General features: G+C 34.7%; 1 protein-coding gene across 1 annotated transcript; it reads left to right on the top strand.

Moving 5' to 3' along the window:
• The first annotated feature begins 5,789 nt into the window (after window positions 1-5,789).
• LOC149143322 (disease resistance protein L6-like) lies at window positions 5,790-9,304 on the top strand. Its single transcript, XM_089449098.1, has 4 exons — window positions 5,790-6,413; window positions 6,530-7,610; window positions 7,702-7,971; window positions 8,089-9,304. Exons 1-4 carry the CDS (start codon window positions 5,899-5,901, stop codon window positions 8,380-8,382), a joined length of 2,160 nt encoding a protein of 719 aa, XP_089305224.1. The 5' UTR covers window positions 5,790-5,898; the 3' UTR covers window positions 8,383-9,304.
• Window positions 9,305-9,539: the final 235 nt, after the last annotated feature.

Here is a 9,539-nt window from a genome sequence, read left to right as displayed (position 1 = left end):
ACAAAGCTTCACAACCTTAGTCTTGCTAGGTGCTCTGAGTTAGAGGACTCGGAAGGTTTTGAAAATTGTACGTCTTTACGTTGGCTCTTTGTAAGAACATGTCCCAAGCTCCAGTTGGGTGGGGGAGTATATGAGCAGTTGCAACAATGATTGAAAGGGGGACTCCGTTTAGATTTATAGAAAAATTGGTATTATGAATAACAATGTAGAAGAAAACAATTGTGTAATGGAATCATTACAATCAGTATTCCAAGAGTACCCATTTCTCATAATGAGCAGTTGCATGTGTATACTTTATGACCTTCTAAAATTTGCACTAATTTTGGCCAATGATTAATTACTCGAATGCGAGTAGTATTTAACTGTAATTTTTAAAAAAGTTTTTTAGTTTATTTTATGATATAATTTGTTTAGAATCTTGCAGGGATTTATTGAAATCACAAGTTTGAAGGATGAACTATTCACAATCGAATACCACAAGGGTTTTCAAGAGTGATGAATCCATATATGCAATAGAAAGACCAGATTAAACATCACAAATCAAAATTTAGCCACAATTTGTTTCCATAAGACTACTCCATTAGGATGTGTTTTCCTTAGCAGTGAAATACATAATGCTAACCATCAGAATTATGATTATTGAGGCATCAATTATTATTGTTATTTATCAAAAAAATTAATGATAATTGATTGATATATAATAAATAATGGTTAGTATGGTTATTATTATTTATTAAAAATTTTAATGATCAGTGATTGATAGATTTTGGAGCATGATTTTAAATGCTTTTGTTTAGTTAAAAGTTTTCTTTTTTGGATTTAATGAAACAAGGTAAGTATGAAAGTTTGTTTTTTACAAGTTATTAGGGAATCATTTTAGATAGTTTGATTTTTTTGAGTAATAGCGATGAGTCAATATGCATAAATTGATAGTAGCCAATAATAGTTTTCTCTTGTTTAACAACTAAGTTATGGTAGATTTTTCCATTATGTAAAAATAAATAACTAAAAATAGAAGTTGAACTTTAACTAATAAAAAATAATTGCTTTTCAAACATAGTAAAATATGGGTGGTAAAATTTTAGGTATTTATAAATTAAAAAAAAAAACATTAAACCATTTAATTAAAAAACATATATATTTAAAGAAAAATAAAATGTAATATATAATGAAAGTGTTTGGAATTGCAATATTGTTCATATCCACATCTACCACTTGGATTCTAGGATCTAAATCCTTAGGGATGATTACTCACCTAAGCAAAAGATTAGCTAGCTCACCAATAACATTGATGGTAGGGGCATCCCTACTCTTCTTTCTGGGCTTTCTAAGACATTCTTCTTTGATGATATTGTTATAAATGGGAACATCATTGATGGCTTAGAGGAGAGGTATTTTACTCACATATTTTCCAGTTCTCCCAACAGTTCTTATAAGGTGTGTGTCTTTCGAGTTGCTAATCTTTGAGGATATGGAGCTTTTTGGTGAATGATCTAAAGCCATTAGAGAAATTTTTATGTCTAAATGGGTCTCCTAAGGAATATTATAAAATAATAGTGGAAATAAAAAATAAGATTACATTACTTCATCAAGTTTTGAAGGGAAAAAAGAAAAAACTATTTTTGCAACTTGTATTTTCAACTTATCTCCCTACAATTTTACTCGAATTTCAAGGAGCACTCATTGGATGCGAAATTTAATTTTTCATCCAAGTAGTTCCCATGTTGCATACTTTCGATTGACCCTACTACACTTAAAATGTGAAATACATGAAAAAATGTGATTGCAATCATGTTTTTCATGTATTTCATATTTTTAATCTAGTAGGGTCCATCAAAATTATGCAACATGGGTACTCCTTGGATGAAAAATTAAATTACGCATGCAACGAGTGCTCCCGCTCAAAATTTGAGTAAAATCATATGAAGATAAGTTGAAAATAGTGATTGAAAAAATATTTTTTAATCTTTCTATTCTTTTACCTTTTTACTTTTTTACTCCAAAAATGGTGAATCATCCCCATGGGATGACATCATCATATTGAATCCTATTGGTTCTTATAAATTTGATTTTTGATGTGCATTTTTGTTTTGAAGCCCTTTTTTGACCTCAAAATTTCTCTAATGATAGGATCCTCCTTCCCTTTCTCATGATCTTCATTTCGAGAAGGTGGATGGACATTTGGAAGAAATTTCCTTAACTTGAGGATAATCTCCTGGACCTCTGCAAAATAGGTTTGATATGTAGCCTCTTCATTGTAAACATGTTGAGTTTGCTTGTTATTAGTATTGGGATTTGATTGAGGAGACATCTGTGGTTTCTTTGGAGGAACACACTAGGGTAATTGTTGTTATTGGGGAGGAGGTGGTTGGGCCACTTGAGGAATCCATCCTTGGATTTATTAACCCATTGAGGACGTTGGTTGGAAGATGGCAAGAACGGAGGAACAACTAGTTGAGGAGGAACAACAAATTGAGGGGAATATGTCCAAGGAGTTGGCATGAGCCAAGGTGAAGGATTAGGAGGGTACCAAGGCTAATATTGAGCATTGTAATTATGCTTGAAATGAGAAGGGAAATTTATACCTTGTTGAAATTTCCTTGGGGCTTCTAGTATCTTCTTATTTATGAAGCATAATTGCTCCATGCTCCCTTTTTTTTCCTTGGTAAACAACATTCAAACTTGGTAGAGATGGAAACTTGTTAATATAATGATTTACTTTACACAAAGAAACAATTTCTATAAGATTAAAAGGACATTCATTCATAGGGTGTCTCTTTTTTCATATCTTAAAATTAAAAGGACAAGTTTGTGCAATATTTATGTTTTCATATCTTTTAAGATTCCTACTATTTCATTTTTAGTAATCATAGAGGAAGAATAAGGACTTACCAATCTCTTTTCCATTTTTCCTTTTTCTTAGTGGCTCTAGAATTTTTTTTTTTAAACTTGATTAATCTCATCATAGGTGAGTTGGTATGAGTTGGTAGATATGTTCATTAGCCAATAAGTTGAGAGTTTCCATGAGATCCTCTATAAATCCTCACAATACTATGAGCTTTAAAGAGTTTGGTCCCAAAGTACATATATCTTCCCTTCCGTAACTTAGTTGGAACCTTTCCTCATAATCCTCTAAGGACTCATTTTACCCTCTAGTCATTTTGAAATTTTCATCTATGGTGTCCCCTGCTCTACAATAATCTTGATTCTTACTATTAAAATCTTGCTGCATTTGGTCCCAAGTGGTGATACTATTACCTTCAAGGCTCATGAACAACCAGACAACTGTATCCTTCAAGGTGGAAGGAAAAAGCTTGAGCTTTTGAGCTCGAGTCATTTTCTATATACTAGGTCACCATATGGCATATTTCCATGTTTAGGCATAACATGTCATTTTGTATTTTCAACACACTATTCCATTTATTTTAACGTGTACATTTGAGAATTTTGAACATGTGTGTGTGTGGGTGAGGGTGGGGGGGGGGGGGGGGGGTGGTGGCGGGGGGGATTAAGTTTATAAATACATGTCAATTAAGCGAATTCCTGGTGATACATGTAGTTGATGATCCCAAACAAATTGCAAGATTTTTTATCCATTAGGGCACACTTCTCCGAGTGTATACTAAATCTAAATATCATTTTTTTACAATAATTTATGTAATAGAAATATGTTTTTTTATCTTCAAGTTCTATATTAAATCACTTAATAATCTCAACCCTATGTTATGTTAAATCGACATGAATGATAAATCTTTGAAATTGCTTAATCATGAAGAAATGCAAGAAGAAAAAATAAATTTTCAATCACACAATTTTGGATAGAAATATACTTTATGAATCTACGAAGAAATGAAATACATGTGAACTAATATATTACAAAATTGGTACAATACCTAGCTCTCCAAATTTTGGCAAGGTAAAATCATTAAAACCCTAACCACATTAAAGATCCACAACAAGCTAGCATCAACACCAAAAATTCCCCCCTTAGCTTCAACAAGCTTTCATTACATATGCTCTTCACACTAGCATTGTTTTCTTCCTTCAGGTCTATGAACCCTAGCCATGTTGCATCACAACAATGCATGAAAAGACAACTCTAGTCTTAGTCTCCACATATGCTTGTCCAAACATAAACAACAACACCTCAATGGAACAACATGAAAGATATAATAACCAACTTGTCTTCTAAGGCATCACACCATGCTAAGGACTCATCAATTTCATCTTAGCATGATCTTTCCCTAGCCTCATGTTCCATAAGAACAAGGTTTTAAAATCATTCACGGTGTTAGCTCCACTATCCTTTTCTTCTACATAGATAAAAAATATAGTAGCACAATAAAATCCATCATAGTCATCATCATGAATCACACCAACTTCATGTTCTTCTCTAAGGTCTGCATGCATAGTATAAACCCTAGCATCACATGAGCAAACCTAAAATTTCACAAAAAAAATCTCTTCATGAAACATACAAGACATGTCTCTCTCCCCTCTTCTTATTCTACAATTTTCTTATGCGCCCTAATCTCATACTACTAGGGTTTCCTCATAAGCCACCTTATTTCTCCATACTAGACTTCTCTAAAACAATATAATGAATAAAATTTTATCAAAATAAAATAAATTATAATAAATTTTATATTAAGGTAATTTATTATTGATTATTATATTGAGTGTTATGAGGTGCTTTATAATTCAATATAGTAAGAAGTTAAACAAATGAATAAATCAACAACATAATGCTATATTAAAAAATACATGTGATTCCATTTTAAATATCACAATATTAAATAAATAACTATATATATTATGTATCCAATAAAATAAAAAAAAATAAAAAATAAAATAAAAAACAAACTAACCTATATTTATTTTAAATTTAAATTTATTTAAATATTTAAATTTATTAAACATGAGAGGAATCAAATTTATTAATATGTAAGAAAATTTAATTAAAAAAATTAATATATAACATGAAATTAAATTATTAAAAAAATTACAAATTAAAAAAATTAATTTTCTAATTTTAGATAAATTTTAATAAATCTATCTTTAAAATAAATTTAACTAATAAAAAAAATTAATTCAAGTTTAAAACCACCAACCAAAAAAATAAATTAAATTATATATATATATATATATATATATATATATATAATATAATATAATATAATATAATATGACTCCACATATTCTATAATACTAATGCATTATATGAATAAAAATATCACCAACTAAATAATATTTAATATTTAATTAAAAAAAATACAATATTATACCCTTTTATATTTCATAATATTTTTAAAATGTTATTTTAAATGGTTGAAAACTAACGTTTTTAAAAAATGTGTAATTTCATGTATTTTTAATTTGAATGCTTAATTTCATGTATAATTGAGCTTGGAGACCTCATCATGGTTTTAAAACTGAACTGCTATCGAATCAAACTGGTCGGTTCATTAGGTTTGAACTGATTGGTACCAAATATTTTGACTTGTCTTTTCATCTGAATTCCTGTCAGGCTGAAACCTCCCACACCCAACTCGATAGTGCTCGGTGCTCACGCGGTCGCGTGTGGATCCCACCGTCTACACAGTTGAGCGTGTGGGACCCATTCACAAAGTGATAGCTCTCACGCGGTCCGTGCTCCATGGCATTGAGCGTGTGGGTTCCACACACAAAGTGAGATTCCTGACTACTCACCACGCACCTGTTGATGGTCCGCGACTACACGCAAAAAGAGAAGAGAAGTGGGAACACCAATTTTTGGGTACATCAATTAGGGTAGAGCATCTCTCTGGGTTTTCCATTGCAATTTCTCTGCTACGCTCTGATCAACCTCCTCTGCAGTTTGGGTTTTTCATTATTTCTATCTGTATTTCCAAATTGGCAATGGCCTCCTCATCTTCCACCGCTGGCTGTGTCTCTTATCAAGTTTTCCTAAATCACCGCGGGCCTGACGTGAAGAAAACCTTTGTCAGTCATCTGTATCGTCGCCTTGTCTCACAGGGATTGAAAGTCTTTCTAGATCAGGAGGAAATGCAAAGGGGGGAGTATTTGACTTCTCAAATAGAAAGCGCTATTAGAACCGCCTCCGTCTATGTGGCGGTTTTCTCCCCTGGATATGCAGACTCTATTTGGTGTTTGAATGAACTCCTCCAAATGCTGGAATCGAGAGGGACGATTATCCCCGTATTTTACGGTATCAAGCCCTCTGAACTTAGGTGGACGCAGGGCAATCGTGGAAAGTATGCTGAATCCCTACAATCACTGGCAAATAAGACGACTTATGATGATCAACCTCTCCAAAAGAAATTGCGATACGATTCCAGTACAATTGAGAGTTGGAGAAATGCTCTTGCTAAGGTTTCACACATAAGCGGTTTGGAGCTGGAGTCCTGCAACGGGTGAGAACTCCACCTTATCTCTCGATTTCGCGGTATTGTATTGCTTTATGTTTGGATAGATACATGTAAAGATTTTTTTCTTAATACCTTTATTATATTTTGTTGTGAATAACCAGCGATGAAGGAGAGTTGCTGGATTTAGTAGTTGAAGAGGTTTTGAAGAGAGTGAAAAAGACACCTTTGCATGTAGCCAAATATCCAACGGGTCTAGATGAAAAGGTACAACATTTTGAAAATGAATTTTTATTGCAGCAACAAGAGCAGAGTGGAAAACCTCCCGTCCTGGGAATTGTTGGGTTGGGTGGTCTAGGAAAAACAACCCTAGCAAAAGAACTCTTCAATCGAAAGAGTTCGCAGTACAACAGATCTTGTTTTCTCTCGGATGTAAGAGAAAACGCTGGTAAGGGCACTTTAATTTCATTGCAGAAAAAACTTCTCAAGAGTTTGACTGGATCAGATCCAGAAATAGACTGCATCGATCAAGGTATGGAGATGCTTAAACAAACTCTCTCCTCTTGTCATGCCTTAATAGTTGTAGACGATGTAGATCAAGTGGATCAGATTGATTCACTTTTGCCAGATCAAACTGTTATCCCGTCAGACAGTTTAATATTGATTACATCCCGATATAAAGATATTCTCACAAGATCAGGGATTGAAAACTCATCCATTTATAAACTGACTGGGCTTAGTGAACAACAGTCCCGAGAACTCTTCTGCTTCCATGCCTTCAAACAGCCTTACCCACTCTCACAATTTGAATCTTTTGTAAATAAGTTCTTAGTTGCCTGCAAGGGACTGCCTCTCTCTTTGAAAGTGTTTGGGGCACTTTTTTGTGGAAGAGAGAACGAATCTTACTGGGAAGACCAATTGGACAAACTTGAACGGATACTTCCCACAGAGATACAGCAGAGACTGCAAATTAGTGTGAATGCACTCGATCGGGAGGAGCGGGAGATATTCCTAGATGTTGCGTGTTTTTTCATTGGAGAAAAAAAGGATATGGCTGTCAAAATATGGGACGGGTGCAAGTGGAAAGGTTTTCAAAATTTGGAAGACAGGTGTTTAGTAGAAGTGGATAGTGAGAATGTGATACATATGCATGATCACCTTCGTGATCTGGGAAGAGATATCGCCAAGGCTCCGGGATTGGTGCGTGGGCTAGACAAACTTGATGAATTGTTGCAGCCATCATCTGTAAGTGCTAAATCTTTCAAAATTTTATAAATGATTGAAACCAAATCTGTGTACAATTTTTAATTCTCCATCTTTTCTCATGATTCAACAGGTAATAAGCGAAGTGCGGGGAATTAGAGATGTTAGGCATGCAAATGGGGTTTCAGATATAACATTGCATCGAGGAATATTGCAACTTCCCTATAGCAAAGGTGGTCTAGTGGAGCACATTTTGACAAGGGTGCACTTACCAGATCTCTTATGGCTTCGTTGGTACAACTGTCCTTACTCTTCTCTTCCTTCCTGGATTCCAGTGAAGAATTTGAGAGTTTTAGAAGTGCACGGGAATCAATGGACATCACTGTGGGAAGGCGAATGGCAGGTGCTTGGAAATTTTTTGAGTTAAAAGTTTGTATTGTTGATTTGCATTTAATATGGCCATGTGATTTTGAAAAAAAGTGGAATCTTTAATATAGTTGAAACACCGAACATTTTGCAGGCACCTTTGCAGTTGCGGGATTTAGAGATTGGAGGCCAGCTCTGTAATATTCCCAACTCTATAGGGCGGCTTCAGTACCTCGAACGGATTACCTCACGTTGCTATAAATATCACACAATATCAAGATTGCCAGATGAATTTTGTCGTCTTCAGTCATTGAAGACCTTGGTGTTCCCCGGATGCAAAAATATAAAGTCACTCCCAGATTCCTTTGGTGATCTAAGAAACCTCCAACGCATCGACCTCTCATTGTGGTCCAATTTGGAGAAGCTGCCAGAAACCTTTGGGAATTGAAGTATTGCCTTTCAAAGTAGCACACCAAAGGTCGCTGGAACGATTATACTTGTCAGGGACAAATATAAAAGAATTGCCAGATGCAATTGGAGAGCTAAGCAATTTGGAAATTCTGTATGTAGGAAGCCCTTTGCTGGACACGCTGCCTCCTTCGCTCAGTGACTTGAGGAACTTGAAGACATTGCACCTGGCAGATTGCGAGGAATTAAAATGTTTTCCGGCTTCTGTTGGACTGTTGACTCAGTTGACTGAGTTGAGCGTAATGAACTGTCCCATAAGCGAATTGCTCCCCTCTCTCGGTGACTTGAGGAACTTGAAGAAATTAGAGCTAAGTTTTTGCAAGGAATTAAAATGTTTGCCGGCTTCTGTTGGACTGTTGACTCAGTTGACTGCGTTGACAGTTTGGGGATGCCCCATAAGCGAATTGCCCCCCTCTCTCGGTGACTTGAGGTCCTTGGAGGAGTTGGCCTTAATGGGATGTGTGAAACTAAAGAACATAAGAGGGTTGGCGCAGTGCACAAAGCTTCGCATAATTTTCCTTCGTTCGTGCATCGAGTTAGAGGACTTGGAAGGTGTTGAACATTGTACGTCTTTACGTTGGCTCGATGTCAGAAGTTGTCCCAAGCTCCAGTTGGGTGGGGGAGTAATGGAGCAGCTGCAGCAACGATTGAAAGGGGGACTCTCTTTTCTTGTTTCGCTTTGAATAGCAATGTGAAAAAACAGTTTTGCAATGAAATTAGTGTTCCAAGAGTGGCCATTAGTGATAATGAGCAGCTACATGTGTATATTTTATGGCCTTCCAAGGGATTTGGCACTAATTAACTAAATGCGTTCGCCAATGATGGATTATTCGGATGTTGTTTCTTTAGCAGTGCAGTGGAATGCATACTGTTAGCTGTCGGATTAGAACGCGTTGATTATTATCAATTTTAGTTATCAATTTAATTTTTTAATTTTTTAATGATTAGAGATTCATATATAATAAACAGTGGCCTTGTGTATATCGTTATTTATTGAAATCTTCAACGGATTAGTGATGGAAAGATAATAAATAGTGTTATTGGAGTCTCAAATGTTTTTGTTGGATTAAAAGTTTGTAATTTTTAGATATAAAAAAAATATCTTAATTTTTTAAGATTTAAAAGTATGAAATTTTT

Source organism: Pinus tabuliformis, chromosome X (assembly GCF_031772625.1).
Source record: "Pinus tabuliformis cultivar Carrire ecotype Pingquan chromosome X, CPIR1, whole genome shotgun sequence".
NCBI classification, from domain to species: Eukaryota; Viridiplantae; Streptophyta; class Pinopsida; order Pinales; family Pinaceae; genus Pinus; species Pinus tabuliformis.
This window is presented reverse-complemented; position numbering and strand designations above follow the sequence as displayed.